Source organism: Manis pentadactyla, chromosome 3 (genome assembly GCF_030020395.1).
Source record: "Manis pentadactyla isolate mManPen7 chromosome 3, mManPen7.hap1, whole genome shotgun sequence".
NCBI lineage: Eukaryota > Metazoa > Chordata > Mammalia > Pholidota > Manidae > Manis > Manis pentadactyla.
The window spans coordinates 77,122,442-77,139,018 of record NC_080021.1 but is presented as its reverse complement, the minus strand read 5'-3'; the positions used below and the strand labels follow the sequence as shown (position 1 = coordinate 77,139,018).

Genomic DNA, 16,577 nt, shown 5'->3' with positions numbered 1-16,577 from the left:
CAGATCAGAAAGCATAGACCTCCCAGGTTCAATTTAAGAATGGGGAGGTGAAAAGCAAGGGTGAGGCTGTGCCCCTGTTGGGGATGTTTGGGAACTGGGTAAGGAGGAGGGAGGGAAGAGGCACCAGCACACAGACTGATGATCTGCTGCTGAGGGCAGGCTGCAAAAAGGACAGGAAGGATCACCAGTAGCTGAAAAACATCCCCAGGGTCTTTTCAACTTCTTAGTATCCTAGCGAAGTGGAAAACACTAGAATAAATCCTCTTTCACAGCAAATTAGACCCCTTCCCCCAAACCTCTAAGCTATCCCTCTCTCAAACTGAGCACAACACAAAAAAGGTATGAATGCAAGAAATTGGTCCACACATAAAAACCAACATTTGAGACCCAGTTTTGGTACCAAGGAAGCCATTGTTAAACTTGGAATTATCCCTGCTTCTTCCAGGTCCAAGTAAGTGTCTTGCTTCTTTCCTCTGTTATTAAGCCCCTTTCAAACATGTCATTTAAAAAAAAAATCTACAATAAACAGCCTATTAGATATTTAAGTATTGGTTTAGTTTTTCTAACTAAGCAAAATATCAAAATGCTCCTTAACATCATCATTCAGTAACTTTTAAAATATATGATAAACTGTGAGAATACTAAACCATGAACACTATGTTAAAAATAACATTAGTTCTCTCCAAAATTCATAACTAATTTTTGCATAAACATTTAAAATTGGAGTCTGTGAGCCTGAAATATCCCATTAAGTCAAGACAGCTACATTTGAGGGTTTTGTATGATATTCAATTTAGTGCTCAAAATCCTACGATTGCTTGGTTTATGCTCTTTCTTGCCAATAAATTTATTCAAAACATATTTAAAGACCTCAAAACTTACAGATGATGCTAGTTAATAAAACTCCCAGGGGAGTTTTGGTTACACTAATCATGACCAAAGTATCAACTATGAATTTCTCCAAGTCCTTGAAGTTATGGGGTGTGTAGAAAACCAATCAAGCATGTTGCTCTAAATTGCTTATAACCCTCCCCTTCCTCCTCCTACTTCTTGCCCATCATCCTCCTTTTTCTTTCATTTATTAATTAAGATAGGAATAATGACTCCATCTTCATGTGCTTGCAAATCCTGTATTTTAGATGTGATGAGTTTTGCCGTATTAAACTACAGTACATGATACTCTAAGTGGGAAAATAAGCTTAACAGAGATTTTGCAGAGATGATAATGAATCTTGCTTTTCTCCAAAGTTGTCAAATTTTTAATGGTATCCCTGACATTGTGACGCAGAGTTCATCACAAATAAGTCCTTCTTACTATGTTTATGTGAAAAGATTATATACTATCCTTCCTCATTTCAATGATAAAGGCCCAATATTCCAATTGCCCATTATTCTTTACTCTTGTTATAACTAGTATTAATCATACGAGTTTGTGTTTTGGACTTCCCTGTATCTAAATCAGCCAAAGAGAGATTCAGGACTTGATTCCACAAAAGCAGCCACTGAGAACAGTAAAGACCATTATTTCCTCTCTTACTGCTGGCAGAGGTCAACAGCCCTGTCATTAGCCATGTCATAACACAATTGTATTACTACTCCTTATGTGGGCAGACACTGAGCAATAACTGAACACATCACATCATTGTAAAAATGAACAAGTACCACTTCTTTGTCCCAATTTAGCATAAAATCAGTGAAAACAATCTTTACAAATGACACTGCACTAAGAAACTGAAAGGAGCTGTTATTACTCTGTAGGTATATATTTAAACTGATGCTCTGACATCTTCAACTAGAACAAAAAATAGACTGTATTTCATTACTGAACTCCAATTGTGGGATCCTTTAATCCAATTTCTTTTGGTAGCATTCAGCTCAATTAAGGGATGCAATGTTGCTTAAAATAGTCTTAATTAGATGAAACTGGACTGTGGTATCCATCTCTCAATGTCTCAAACATAAACATGCTTTAAGTTGCAAGAGGTGAACACAGTGACTTTCAGTCTACATGTTTCTGTCCAGTCTATGAGCTACACTGCTTTTTCAAAGGCTGACCTATATACAGTAACATGCCATCCATTCTGGCTGTTCATGTAAGAGACGCTTCACACAGTTGCCATAACCAACATCATTAGCATTGTTCTCACTTTTCTCCTGCAATGGGCTATGTGAAAATGAAGGCCCGTTTGCATAGTGATATGTTCCTAACATAATGTGCTCTTACAATACAGCAATACTAGATTAAATTGTTTCCCGAAAAATTCCTCCTATGGAGTTTACTAGCTGAAATATAAGTAGTGTTTTGGCAATCTACAGAGCAGCAGTGCTAGAAAGTGTCAGCAGAGTAAAACAACTTCATTTTAGTTTAGAAAAGCTTCAGGAAGAGGATATTCATTTTCTTGATTAGGGTCTCTTCCGACATTGAAAAAATGTCATTGGAGAAACTATAGTTACAACTGCATGATTCTGAAGCACAGAAAGACACTTGTTCCGCTGGGATTTAGCAAACCAACTTTAACTGGCAGAGTGTGGACAGATTTAAAATAAAGATAATCACTAATTTATGATCTTATCACCCTATTAAAAACAAATAACCTGACAAAGCGACTGCTTCTTGTAATCAACAATGTATTCATCATACCTCTGCAAGATACAAGGCTCACTTTGCAGCCTTGTCTCATTTGGGCAAGTGTGATCCCACATGTTTAAACTAAATGCAGATGAAGATTTCTTACTTCACATCTTCCAAATCTGCCCATCTTCCATATCCCTGAAAATCCACTTGGATCACTGCAAAAATGAATGCTCATTGCCTACATTCTAAGCAACCAAAATAGGGGAGCTGGACAGAAATTCCGTACCAATGCTAATCATGATGGAGTAGAAAAAACGAATGCCTGGGCTTTCTGGGGCCTAACAAACCTATTCAGGACATTTAATATAATCGGGGATCAGTGACAAATATATTTGATAAACTGTTAGACAGAGAAGGGCAGAAGGTATCCTGTTAGAAACATTTCCATGAAATCTCTTTCTACTATTAGAAGTATATCATGACTTTGCATCATTTAAAAATCCATTATTCCCTGGATAAGTTAAAGACTTGGAACTAGTCTATAGAAAAGGTGGCTAATTTGCATTTAAAAAGAACAGTTTGCTCCTCATACACCGGATGACTTAAAAGGAACTTCAATGAGCTAGTAAAGAAATTGTGAAGACGTTCTACGTTAATTTATTCAATTCACAGCACAACCCACTAAAATTATTTAAGGCACTTAATTGGAAAATGATTTAATTTATTGAAGTAATTCTTGATTTTCCAAAGCATTTAACTTTTAAATTAATTCTGACCCTAATATCACAAGAATGACGAGTGAAATGTGTATCCAAGTCATTACCTTCTTTTGGGAGTCTGAAATCACTGATAAATTTAATAAGATTTGTCCTGTTTCACTGCCAAAATGATTCTGACCTTTTGGTTCCATACTGTAGATGTCTTTACTATCCATGATAGAGCTGCCACTTTATCATTTTTTTTGTCTGTATTAGTAATAATGTTATAAGCAAAATGAAAGTTTACAAAAACACAAAATACTTGCTTATGAAGGCAATACAGATTTTAGAGCAACAGAACTACTCTAGCATCAAATAATGAAACTTCATCGCACAGACTTCTCTCGCCAGTTACTGGTGCCTTCCGACTTGCCCCTAGCTGACCTCCTCCCTCGTTTCAAACTTGCTTAGACACCATCGGCACACACCCCTGGGTCTTACACTGTACACAGCATCGAGGAGCTTCTCCTCAGAGTGATATCTGTGGCTCACTTAACTCACAACCGTGTGTGTGTGTGTGTGTGTGTGTGTGTGTGTGTGTCCCCATTGACTACTAGGAGTAGTGAGAGGGCTGCGTGGTGGGGATCCGGGGACTAAGGACGCAGAGCGCTAAATACCTCTGTATCCCGTAAAAAAAAAGAAGAAAAAAGCTGTTTGATGATGACTCTCGCCACCAGGCAAATGTTAGCGGTCCCAATGATGTGTCCAGTGGAATTCACCGATGGGCCGACATGGAATTGCCAGCTGGGGCTCTATCAGGCAGGTTTACCAACCAGCCGGAGAGCGGCATCTACACCGCTCGCCCCGCGTCTCCAAGAACTCAGTTCTCCCCGCCAGCGTTCACCGGGCGGACTGCTTAGATACGTCCAGGAAGCCAGAGGCGAGGACAGCCGTGGCCCTGGCGGCTGCTCTGGGAGCCGGTCCCAGCGCCTCTTCCTTCCTGGTTCCGAGTTCGAGAAGCCCCAAGAATGATCCCCTCCCTACATACCTCCTGGCTGTTCTATCCTTGGGACGAACGGCGCTCCACAGTAGCGCGGCCGGCGCCCCCACCCCGAGCCACCCTCATGGCCAACCTTGCCTCGGTCCCCCGCGGTCTTGGTACATGGGGTCACCGGTCTGTGGGTGCAGCACAGCCTGGGACCCTCTCCAGGCCGGTGCCGAGTGCGGAAGCTTCGGACAGGAACGCGACGCGCTCGCCCAGCTCCTAACAAACTTGCATTTTCTGCGCGCACCCCCACCCCCGAGCGGGACCTGTCCCCCAAACTTGGCTACTCCGCTGCACACTGGCCCCAGACCGGTGTCCGAACACCGGGTTCGGCCGCCGAACAGGTTTGGGGAAACAAAAGAGTTGTGGAGCAATTTTCCCTATGGGGGACAGAAGCGTCTCCCGGGTCCCTGCACCCCGACTCCCAGCTGCTCCCCTGCCCTGGCAACTAATCCCGGGCAGGGAAGAGGTGCTCGAGTCCTTGCTGCCCGTGCGAGAGAGGAAGGGAGCGGGAAAACTAGAAAATAAACAATTCTCTTACTCTCTGCCTCCGTTCCCAGACCCCAGACACACCCCCAAAGTATTCCACGGTTTTCTCTTAATTTTTTTGTAAATGCCCCCCGGCAAACCTAAGCAGGGATCCTTAGTCGCGAACAGCAGGAAGGAAAGAATCCGAGCAAATCGTGTCACTTTCCGCACAGTCGCGGTGTTTGGCAAACCCCCGGAGCTGCTCCACAATATTTACTACCCGGGCGCACGCAGGGCTGTAGCGGCGGCGAGCCGAGCGCGCCCGGGACCGGCCTCAGCCGATCGGCCCCGGCCGCCGCGCTGGCCCGCCGCAGCCGCCGCCCCCCTCCCAGGATCAAGCGGCAAGAACACGGTGGAAACAAAAGCAGAGCGTTCACCTTGTTGCAATAGTAGGGGTCCAGGCAAGGAGAAGGTCCCAGACAGGGAGTGTCGGGCGCAGCGGCGGGCTGGGCTGGAGGTGGATAAAATCTTACGTCCATTTCACTCTCACATCAAGCAACTCCTTTTCTTTTCCTTTTTTAAAAAAAGTGTTCAGCAAAACAAGCTTAGACGGAACAGAGAGAGGTGTCTGGACTCAGGAGTAAAAGAAACACCTTCCTTCCCTCACATCCGTTTGTGGTTTGTTTAAGAAGAAGAGGAGAAAAAAAAAAAGAAAGAAAGAAAAAAAAAGGGTTGGCGGGGGGGGGAAGCGCTCAACTCTCCTCCAAGCCGCGGCGCGCACCCGTCGGCGCCGAGCGCGCAGCCCGCTCCGCCGCCGCCTCCTGGCCCCTCCGCCGCCGGGCAGGTAACTTCATGCGCTCATTGTCCCCCCGCCGGTCCCCCACCCCGCCTTCCGCGCCCCTCGCGGCCCGTCACACGAGCTCGCGCTGGGGCTCTAGGTACTGGGCGATTTATTGGAGTCTCTGAGTTGCTCTGCTTTTAGTTTATTTTCTCCACCTTGAAGGCCTGGGCTGGGGGTGGGGAAGCATGATGAGGGAACAGTACGGGAGGGGGGTGAACGCCCCGGTCCGGGAGGGGTAGGGTGCGCGGCAGGACGCGGAAGGCTCGCGGCCCAATGGCTGCAGTTCGGACCGGGGGTCGGAGGAGGGAGGGGCGGAGAAGGAGAAGAGCGAGACCGGGAGCCGGCCGAGGCAGTCGGACTCCGGGGAGCCTCCGCTGTACCCCAGCGGCTCTCCTCCCGGCCTGCGCGTCGCACACAAAGGGGCTGGCGAGCCAGTGCCGCCGGCGGCCTCGGGGCACAGCGGGCAGCGCGCAGCAAGGGGGCGCTGTGGTGCCCCCGCAGCTCCGCCCCCGGGCCCGCCCCTGGCCCCACCCCGCCCCCTCCGCGGCGGTTCCCACCTCCTTCTCTGTGTCTGCCACCTCCCCCTGCTCTGTTGTCCCCACCCCTGTTTCTGCTTCCCCAGCCCTACTCCCATCCCTTGGTGGAGGTGACTGTTCCACGCAGCGCCGCTCCTGGGGCCGTCAATCCTCAGAGAGCGCTAACCCTCCGTGGCTGCAGTGGTCCTAGAGACCTGAACGGACTGCAGGGTGCGTCCGGGCTGGAGGAGTAGCTCCCGGTCTGTTGTTCGCTCCCGCCTCCCGCCCTCACCTCCCGTGATTTGTGCTCCACTGGACGTTTTGCGAAGGCTGTGGCTGCCTTAAGGACTCACAAAAGACCATAGGGGTAATTCAAAGGGTAAATAGGGAAATGACTAGCAGCGCACACGATCGGGCTAGAGGAAAAACACATGAGCGTCTTACTTGCCGCTTTGCGGATTCTTATCTTTTTATAGTGGGAAGCCCAATGATACTTTTGGAGGTTCCATGTTAGACCTGGAATCAGCCTCCCTATTTCTCTGTTCCATAAGTTGGGTGAGGAGATGGCCAATCATGTTTTCTCATGTTCTCTCTCAAATCTGGAAACTTGCAATTTCGTGTCTCCAGGTGGTTGAAAAAATTTGGCCTAGCCTAACCTATCCAGATTTATCCCCAGCTATCTGCCCTTGGTGGGCAGTCCAAGCAGCAGTGGGTGATATTTACCTTTCCAGGAAGGAGCAGCCCCACACACTAGGGCCTAAGTCCCTGCAAAGGAGCTTGGAGGTACTTCATCTCTCCCACTTGTTTCTGGCACTAAGGAGGATACTAGTAACCTTTTACCACCTCTACACCACTTTCTAGTTCACCGTGACTGCAAGCTGCTCTGTGCAACTTTCCCACAGCTATGTTGCTTCCTCTGCAATTGAAAGCACCAGTCATGCATCAAGGAGAGAGTTCTGGAATAATCTATGAAGACAGTGTAAGAGATGATAAAACTGACATCGTTGGGCGTCTATGCATGGATCCTTTAGGAACCTTTTGTTAAATATTGTCCTGCATCCTTTTCCTCTTAAGCACTTGTTTGTTTTTTTCTTCCTATCATCATTTTTAAAAGTGGCAAAAATCCAGCTTCCATCCTACGTCAAGGTGCATAGTGGAGACCCGTGTAGGGAGGAAACAGTAAGAAGAAAGACTTCTTTTCCACTGGATTTAGAAGAACCTCCATATTTACAGACCCTTCAGGTTACAAAATAAAAGTAATAAAAAATATGTTCTCTTAATAAAGGTCTTTATGATAAAATTTAAATGAAGCTTTGTGGTTTGTAACATCAGCATTCAAAATTCAATTATAGATGCTAAAGTGTGCCTAAATGTACTTATTTGCACACTTTTAAAAAAGAAACTTTTAGGTTTAAATTAAACATTTCCTAGCTTAAATTTCTGTCATCAATCCAGCATTTATTACCAACATATTACATCATTTCAAAATTCAGTTTTGAAAGGCTTCTTTAGAATCCATAATTGATTTCTACTTGATGACCCTGTGAACCAGGAAGATCGGGAAGATGGAATGCTTCTGGGCAGGAACAATATTATTATCAACATCTTGATACCTGGGGAGATGATAATGTCTACACTTTGCTCTTTAAACCTACTGCTTTTCTCTGTCTTGAGGGAAAACCCAAATGCATGAGAACCTGTATGTCCCGCTACTTAATCCAGGGTCTGGTTTAGAGTCAAAGTGATATGCTTGTTCATGGTGTGATGGGTGAGAATGTGACCTGGTGATAGAAAAGCTCTTAACTTCAATCACTTATACATAGAGAATAGATCATGACTGTTAATGGGGGTGGGAGGGGAGGAATGAAAATGGGGTTTATAATTGATCATGCCTATGTGATGAAGTCTCCATAAAAATCCCACAAATATAGGTTTTGGAGAACTTCCAGGTTGGTGAACACGTACAGGAGCTGGGAGAGCAGTATGCCTCCAGAGGGTGTGTAAGCTCTGCACCCCTTCCCACATGCCTTGCCCTATGCATCTCTTCCATCTGGATGTTTATCTGTATCCTTTATCATATTCTCTTATAATAAACTGATAGTTAGCAAGTAACCTGTTTCCTGAGTTCTGTGAGCCACTCTAGCAAATTAATCAAACCCAAGGAGGGCGTCAGAGGAACCCCTGATTTGTGGGCAATCAGAAGCACAGGGACAACCTGGACTTAGGCTTGGTGTCTGAAGTGGGGAGAGTAGTTCTGTAGGACTGAGCGCTTCACCTATGGGCTATGATGCTCTCTCCAGGTAGATACTGTCAGAATTGAATTAAATTGTAGGACACCCAGCAGGCCTCAGAGAATTGCTTGAGTTTTTCCCAACTCATGTGGGAGTATGATCTCTTGGTTGAAAAAAAGCTCTTAACTCCAATCACTCACACACAGAGAGTAGACCATGACTGTTATCTCAGTGTAATCTGAAGAAATACTCTCTTTAAAATGCTCCACCCAAGATCTACCATATGTTGAATGGGTGTACTCCTCTCCCAAGAAAAACTTGGGTAAAGTTGAATAGTGAAACCTCTGAAGAAATGTTATTAATTTGGAAGATAAAATAGTAGAGAGGTTTTATTACTTTCCATTTTCTAGGACATTCAACTCTATTTCACAGCTAAATTTACTCATTTATTTGTGCACTCATTCTTTCATTTATGTATTATCCAGCAAAGACATAGGAGCAGGACAAAGCCCTATGCTATGTATTGTGCATAGGTTAATAGAAAACAAATAACTAAAACTGTTTCTGCTTCAGATGTGCTTGTAGTCTCCTAGAGCAGTATTTTCAACCTTATCTGGTCAATGGAGTCTCCTTAGAAGCTTTGAAAAATACTCATGCCTGGGCTCCTCCTCCCCTGTAGATTCTGACTCAATTCATTTAGGAGAGGGTCTGGGCATGGAAATTGTTTAAAGCTATCTAGTGGTGTTAAGGAAACTTTCAGGAAAGATTGAGAACCATTGGCATAGAAGGAAGGATAAGTTGGGTACACAAGAAATGTTAAAAGCACAGTTTTAGTAAATAAAAAGTTTGGATTATTGTTATTAACAATCCTTGCTGGATCTCACAAGGGTATATTGAGGATCACTACTTCCAGAGTGCCGGCATCTGCGTTTTCAGAGGCTGAGGGTGCCAATTTCTTCAGTTACTCTAATTAAACGTGAGCAAATTGTTCTATAGGTCCAAATTTTAATGTGGTCATCTGAACTAGGAACTTATGTACTCTCCCTACTAAAAAGTGTGTGCCTATGAGCAAAACATTTCCTTACTTGTATCGATGTAGCAATTTATGAAATGCCTGCTGTGTCTTAGTCCTGACCCTAATTTCTTTACACTTAATTTCACTTTCTATTTAGTTTTACAAATTACACTGGAAATCCTAACCACTAATTAAAACCACACTTAGCATTTCACTTTGCTCCCTCAACATTACCCATCTTCATTATAATTATAGTTTCATAATTATTGTGTTTTCACATTTGCAGTTGTTTTCATTGACCACATTTTATGTTTACTAATTCTTTGTCCTATGTAGCTAAGTCCAGATCTATAGTAATGTGTCCACATAACATAGGGCATGTGTTACTTTAGGGAAAATGTCCCCTAGACAGTTAATCCTATCCATGATTTATGAGAGTCTTATAAAAAATCATTCAACAACAACAAGAAAATGGTACTTCCTGAGGGGCATTCTTTGTTAGATTTTAGAGTAATTTTTTCTTTCAGGGTAGAAGCCCTCTACGTATTGACTATGAGAATGAAACATCTCATAGAAGGATTTATTTTGAAATGCCAAATATTAACATTAAAATCAAAGCATACAATATTCTATAACTAAATTAAAATTCAGTCATTCCCTGACCTCCCTGTATTTAATGGCAAGCTTCTGGTAATAGCTGATGCCAGCATCTCTCCTGCAGAAGAAAACCTCAATTCTTTTTAAATATACCATTCACTTGACACCTCATCGGGCCACCCTACACTCTAAGGCATCTTGGTATGCATGTATTTACAGGTTTACTTTCCTATCACAGTTAGATGGGGGTGAAGTAGCTCTGCTTGTTTCCTTAGAACCTAAACCACACTGAATCCTACACATTTTAAGGGTTCTGGAAACATCCTTAGTGGTTTTGATGTGAAATGTTTACATTTTCTCAATTTACCAGTGAGAATTTACTGTTGTCCAGAATTACTTAGTATTTTACTAAAGTAATTTAAATGTAAAATAGAATGATATGCAATACGTAGTACATGCAATGAGAGAACACAGAGTCCTGAGGTTTATTTCCTGGGGAGACTAGTGAGAAATGATGAGATTGTAAGTCTTTCAACCAGAAAATAAAGGATTTCAGAATGATGAGGAAAGTTTGAAGGAAATGATATAGTGTCCACAGATACCTCACATGGTACTAAATGACTCATAAAATGCAGTGTTTTTTACATTATAGGGGAAGTGTGCCAGCCTTGTACATCTTGCCGTCGAGTGTGGTACAGTACTTTGATCTTCAACAATACACATTTGTGGCGTAATAGCCATAATAGGACTATTCAGCTATTTTACACGGCAATAATCCAGTCCTCTCTCATCAGGATAAACTGTGAGGACAAATCCTTTCAAAATCAGAATTAGTTCCTTGCAGAAGAGCGAGGCTACAATTATCCTTTAAATAGGAGCAGCTGCAATGTGGTATCGGCCTGGAGTATGGCAGTGAAGTGTTTTTCCAATGCAATTAAATGGATTTTTTTAATGCAAACTAATATTCTATAAGAAGTCAATTGGAAGGTGAGTAGGTGTGGAATTGCTGAGATGAAAGGAACAATCGTTCTGCTTACCTGAGTTAATATCCCTGTCTTATTTGGTGAAAATGGATAATCAAGGCTCATACTTCCCCGTGAAGTGGAGCCTGAAAGGGAAACGAGTAATAAAAAGGAAAGGTAATTCTGGTTTACTTGGTTACTCTGTGTCTTACTTTGAAGTGTGTTCATAGTTATGTTTGGTTATTGTTGTTTCTCAAAAAGATATGATGAATCAACAGCAACACTTCCATTTAAACAGGAAAGGTAGAACTTGCGTGGAAAGATAGAAATATAACTCATAGGACTCATACTAGTCAGCGACTATACCCAGAGGGAGACAAAAAGAGATGGAGTTTTTTTTGTTGTTTTTTTTTTACCACAGAGATGATTAAAGGACTGGAAAATAAGACCTTTAAGAAAGATTAAAGGCCCTGTCTAGAGAAGACAATACTGAGAGGCAATGTAATATCTTCAAATCGTGCATCTCAAGAGTTTTTTCACAGACAATGAGAGGACACCCCTCTACCAGAAATATAACATGAGGAATTGGTTGTAATACTAGAACACTGAGGATTCAGTCATACATGAAAAGAATCTTCCCCCATAATCTTGAAAGTATTGTCAAAGGTGAGTGTGGGCTCACTAGAGGATGATTTTACAATCTCTGCACCCAAGGAAAGTGTGTCAAGTCACCCATGTACCCAGACACCCCTTCTCTTGAAATATGCCTTACTTATAGAAGATCAAGTAGGCAGAGGGTTTGAACTTGGCTCTAATTATCTGATGGGTTTCTGTGCTCATAAATTTTGGATAGCATAAAGTAGAGTTCATCCAGACAAGGAACTAAGACATCTCTTGCATTTCTTTGAAGTATAAAACTCGTTTCTTTTACATTAGACCTTGTACCTGGATATTTCCAGGGACTTTGGTTACAAGAAAAATAGTAAACATCTCATTTTGCAGGCAAAATTTAAGATATAAAACTAGGAATTAAAATATTGAATTCATTTTTAGAATGTTACTTTTGTAAAAGGACACTCTCACATGATAAAGATGGCCTTTTAGGGTGATTTCAGAGCCAAAGATGAAAGAAAAGGAATCCTTCTGCTTTGCTATAGTATATTTTATGCATAGCCTTTAATTCACTAATTTAAAAATCACATATTTAAAAAATATCTTCAGCTCCCATTCAGGCAGATAGTTCCTGCTTAATAACCACTCCTCCCATGACACCTTCCAAGGCTGATTAGGTAAGTGACTGCTCTCACCCTGCTCAGTTTCTACATGCAGTTCCTGATCTCTGCCCTGATTAGGTTCTCACTGCTTCCTTCCACTATAAATCCACTTCTACTTGACCTTTACATAATGCAGTTGCCTGTCTATCCATGTATGACTTTAATGTTTCAATTTTATTCCTAGTAGCATTCCAATATGTCTGTAGTAATGTGTTTGATGCTGAGTATAAGCTCCTAGAGGGAAGGGACAAAATCTCTGAATAGAACTGATGGCCTCAGATGCCATCAGTTCCTTACAAAGTGATCTTTGCAAGAGGACAACTTAACTTAGCATATTTTCCCTTGGCCTCAGAAAGAGTTCATTTAAGAAGCTACTGGTACAGATTCAAAACGTCATTATATGTAAACACTTCCACTTCATTAAGACAGGTTGGGAGGAGTCACCTTAGGATTACATTCTCTGTGCTACCTTGTTTGTACTACTATGGTTCTAAAAACACTTTTAATTAAGGGAACCATTATTAAGGGCCTTCTATAGGTGAGGTGCCTTCTGTAAAAATATACGTCAACTGTTGCTCCCCTTCTCCCTATTTATATCCTGTTTTACCCATTTATATCCTGCGTGGCCTCTATAAGCATTTGTAACCTCTAGAATAGACATTTGCTGAAGAAGGAGTGGAGGAAACATCATTTAAGCAGAGGGAAGAGCATGACCAAAATCAGTGGGGCTTTAAAGACAAAGAAAAGATTGGGAACAACCAGAATAAGCAATGAAGTGTGCAGTTTTTAAGGTGCTAAGGCCAGGTAGGGGAAGGATGGAGGGATAGGAGGAGTGAGGAGAGGCACAGACGGGTCCAGGTCACTGACAGTTTGTTCATCAGAGACTTGGAACTTTACCTTGAAGAGGCTGGGGCATCTTGAAGCGTTTTAATATAGGATCTGACTTTGATGTATTTGTACTATAATATTTTATGGACAATGGGGTTTTCATGTACTCTTTCCATCACAGGAAGGATTCTATAAGCAACTATTAGAGTTCCTTCCTGAAGGAGAGACCAGGTACTTGTTTCCTGAGAGTTTATTAACCTGCCATTTCAGTAGCCGTGGTATATAAATATGCCCAGAAAAAAACTGAACTACACAGTGTAACCCTCTGTGGTCTGCCTATCTCTCCAGCCTCTTGTTTTCCCAACTCAGAATCTCCCATCCCTCAGCTCACTATCTGCATCATAAATTATAGCAAATGCCAAACTGCTTGGGCAGGTCCACAGGCCATCAATCTCAGTTCTGAAATTCTAAAAGCTCTGAAAACTAAAGTTGTTTCATGACATATTTGGCAGCCAAATCCAGAGGCAACATCTAACATCAACTGAGAAGATGCTTTTAATAGAATTTATTGATCATACTCAGTGAATATTTATATGTTTTGCAGAAATATGACTGTGTTTGATTTCAGGGTACTACCCCAAATCCTGCATCAAGAGAGTTTGTATAATATACTATATATACTTTCAAAACTTGTGAATTTTAAAACACATTTGGCCTGCAGGGTCTCAGATAACGGACTATAGACCTGCCCTTTGTAGTAAGTTAAACTCATCATCTTTTGAAGCAATCCATCACAGAATAGTTTATATATGATAAAATCCATTAATTTTAAATGTACAATTTGATGGATTTTGAGAAATATACACATTTGTGAACCACCACCACAATCATATCCAGAACCTCCCTCTCAGTTCAGAAAGTTCCTTTGGATCCCTTTGCAGTCAATTCTCTCCTTCAACCCCCAGGCCCCAGATACTTTTGACCTGATTTTTGTCACTTAGTTTTATTTTTTCTGAAATATCATAAAAATGAAATTTTTCAACATGTGGTCTTTTATGTCTGATTTCTTTCCTTCAGCATAATATGTTTGAAATTCATCCACCTTGCTATGTCTATTAGCAGCATGCTCCTTTTTATTGCTGAGTAATATTCCATTGTGACTGTAACACAATTTCATTATCCATTCACTGATGATTAGATGGGTTCCTTTCAGTTTTAACTACTATGAATAAAGCTGCTATGAAAATCCAAGTACAAGTACATGTATGGACATATGTTTTCATATTCTGTAGGTAAATATCTAGGAATATGACTGCTAGATTCCATAGCAAATGCATGTTTAAACTGCCATGCTGATTTCAAAAGTGACTGGACCCCTTTTCATTCCTACAAGGAATGTATGAGAGATTTGATTGCCCCAAATCCTTGTCAACACTTGACAGTGTCAGTCTTTTTAAGGTGCCATTCCAGAGAGTTTGAAATCACATTTTATTTAATTTATTTTTGCTAATGACTGATGATACTGAGCATCTTTTCACACATTTGTCACTAGTATATCTTCTTTGATGAAGAGCTTGCTGAAAGTTTTTGCTTTAATGATTGGGTTATTTGTTCACTTATCACTGAGTTGTATAAATTCTTTATGTATTATGGATATAAGTCCTTTATCAGAGTCTACAAAAAAAGCTATAAATCCAACAAATGAGTTTTAGCAAGACTGTATGATAAAATATCTAAATGAAAAAATAGTTCTATTTCTATATACTAGCAACATTTGAAAAATATCATTTAAATTAGTCTCAATAATTAGGCATAATTTCCACAAAATATATACAAGACCTGTGCACTAAAAATCACAAAATAATGCTGAAAGAAATGAAAACAGACTTAAACAAATGAACACCTATACCATGTTCATGGTTTGAAGATCTTAATATAGTTAAGATACTCTTCTGCCCCAAATGATCTATAGATTCAGTGAACTCCCAATAAAAATCTTATGCTTTTTTGATGAAAATATGGAGCTTATTTCAAACATTTTGTGGAACTGGAAAGGATCAAAACAATTTTGCAAAAGAATAAAATAGGGAGAATTATACCACTTTATATTAAAACTTAATCTAAAGCTGCAATAATGAATACCATGTGATATTGGCATAAGGAGAGTCATATAGAGCAATTGAACTAAATAGGATCTAGAAATAGACCCATAAATACATGGTTAATTGATTTTCAATACAGGTGACAAGATAATTCAATGGGAAATGATAGTTTTTTAAACAAATTGTGCTGGAACAATTGGATACTCGTATGCAAAAATAAACTCTCACTTCACATCATATACAAAAGTTATCTCTAAACACAGCATAAGCCTTAACGTAAGAAAGAGCTAAAACTACAAAAATAATACAAGAATATACAGGATAAAATCATGACTTGAGTTAGACAAAGCTTCCTTAGCACACAAAACACAATTTGATAAATTGAATTTTAGAAAAATTTTAAAACTTGCTTTTCAGAAGACATTTCACAGGCTGGGAGAAAATGACTAATGATTGTAACCCTCATGTTTTTAAAACTCCTTCACCTTTGTACCTGTTGTTTCCTCTGCCCAGAATCCCCTTTGTCATGGGCTCTGTGTGAAGAGCTTCTGTTTCTCTTTTAGACTCAGGCAATGTATCTTTTAGATTCATTTTTTTGGGGAAGGTTTTGCAGAAACTCCATCTCTCAAATGCCAGGCTGCTCAAAGCATTGATCACAATCCATCCTCCTGGTCAATTCACATGTCTGTTTTCTACAATAAAAAGATCTTTGAGGTCAATGACAATGCTTCTTATGCTCTGTTGGGTTACTGGTCTGAAGAGCACTCAACTTTTCTATACTCCCAACACCAAAACAACTTTTGACATTGCCTCCCCTTCCAGATATAGCTCTGTCACCTCCCACCTTATTGTTACTAAACTTCTTGAAACAAGCCCCTATCTCTTCTTCCTACCCATTTATTCTTTAACTCATAACAATCTGGATTTCTGCTCCTGAAATAATTTCTGTTGAAACTGTTCAGAGATTTCCATTGAACTTATATCTGTCCTTTTCCCTGGACACTCTCTTCCTTACCTGACTTGACTTTCTTGGAGCTTTAAAACTGGCCCCCCAAACTGCAAAGACTTTCAGTGAAAGGATCTGCCTTATTAATCTTTGCAGATATCAGCTTGCAAGCACCCACATGAAGAGAACAAGCAGGTGGGATAAGCAGTATAACAAAAAACAGAAGTAAGAGAAATCATGGGAATGTGGCATCATGGATTCCAAGGAGTGTTCCAGGAAGGAAGAGTAGATATTCATTTATTTTCTCTCAATTGGTCATCTACTCAACCAGCAGTTCTTGATTTTTTCACTCTGTACAAGACACAGTGCTAGACTCCAAGTCCACAAAAAATTTTCTAAACCCTCTCCCGCACTGTTATCTGCTAACTACAACTTATCTTCCAGTCCCTCTCAAATCTATGCCCGTTCCCTATTTTCTAC

The 16,577-nt window shown here is 41.1% G+C and overlaps 1 protein-coding gene and 1 long non-coding RNA gene across 2 annotated transcripts in view; one reads left to right on the top strand and one right to left on the bottom strand.

Annotated features, from left to right (window-relative positions):
- Positions 1–5,699, bottom strand: part of TOX (thymocyte selection associated high mobility group box) — a 286,688-nt gene extending 280,989 nt beyond the window's left edge. Inside the window, exon 1 of the mRNA XM_036907552.2 lies at positions 5,224–5,699. Coding sequence (XP_036763447.1) covers positions 5,224–5,325 — 102 coding nt within the window. The 5' untranslated portion in view covers positions 5,326–5,699. The remainder of the gene's footprint in view (positions 1–5,223) is intronic.
- An 816-nt stretch (positions 5,700–6,515) lies between these two features.
- LOC118923577 (uncharacterized) lies at positions 6,516–7,448 on the top strand. The gene is made up of 2 exons (XR_008996311.1): positions 6,516–7,121; positions 7,257–7,448. It is a non-coding gene; the product is annotated as an uncharacterized LOC118923577 (long non-coding RNA).
- The last annotated feature ends 9,129 nt before the right edge of the window (positions 7,449–16,577 follow it).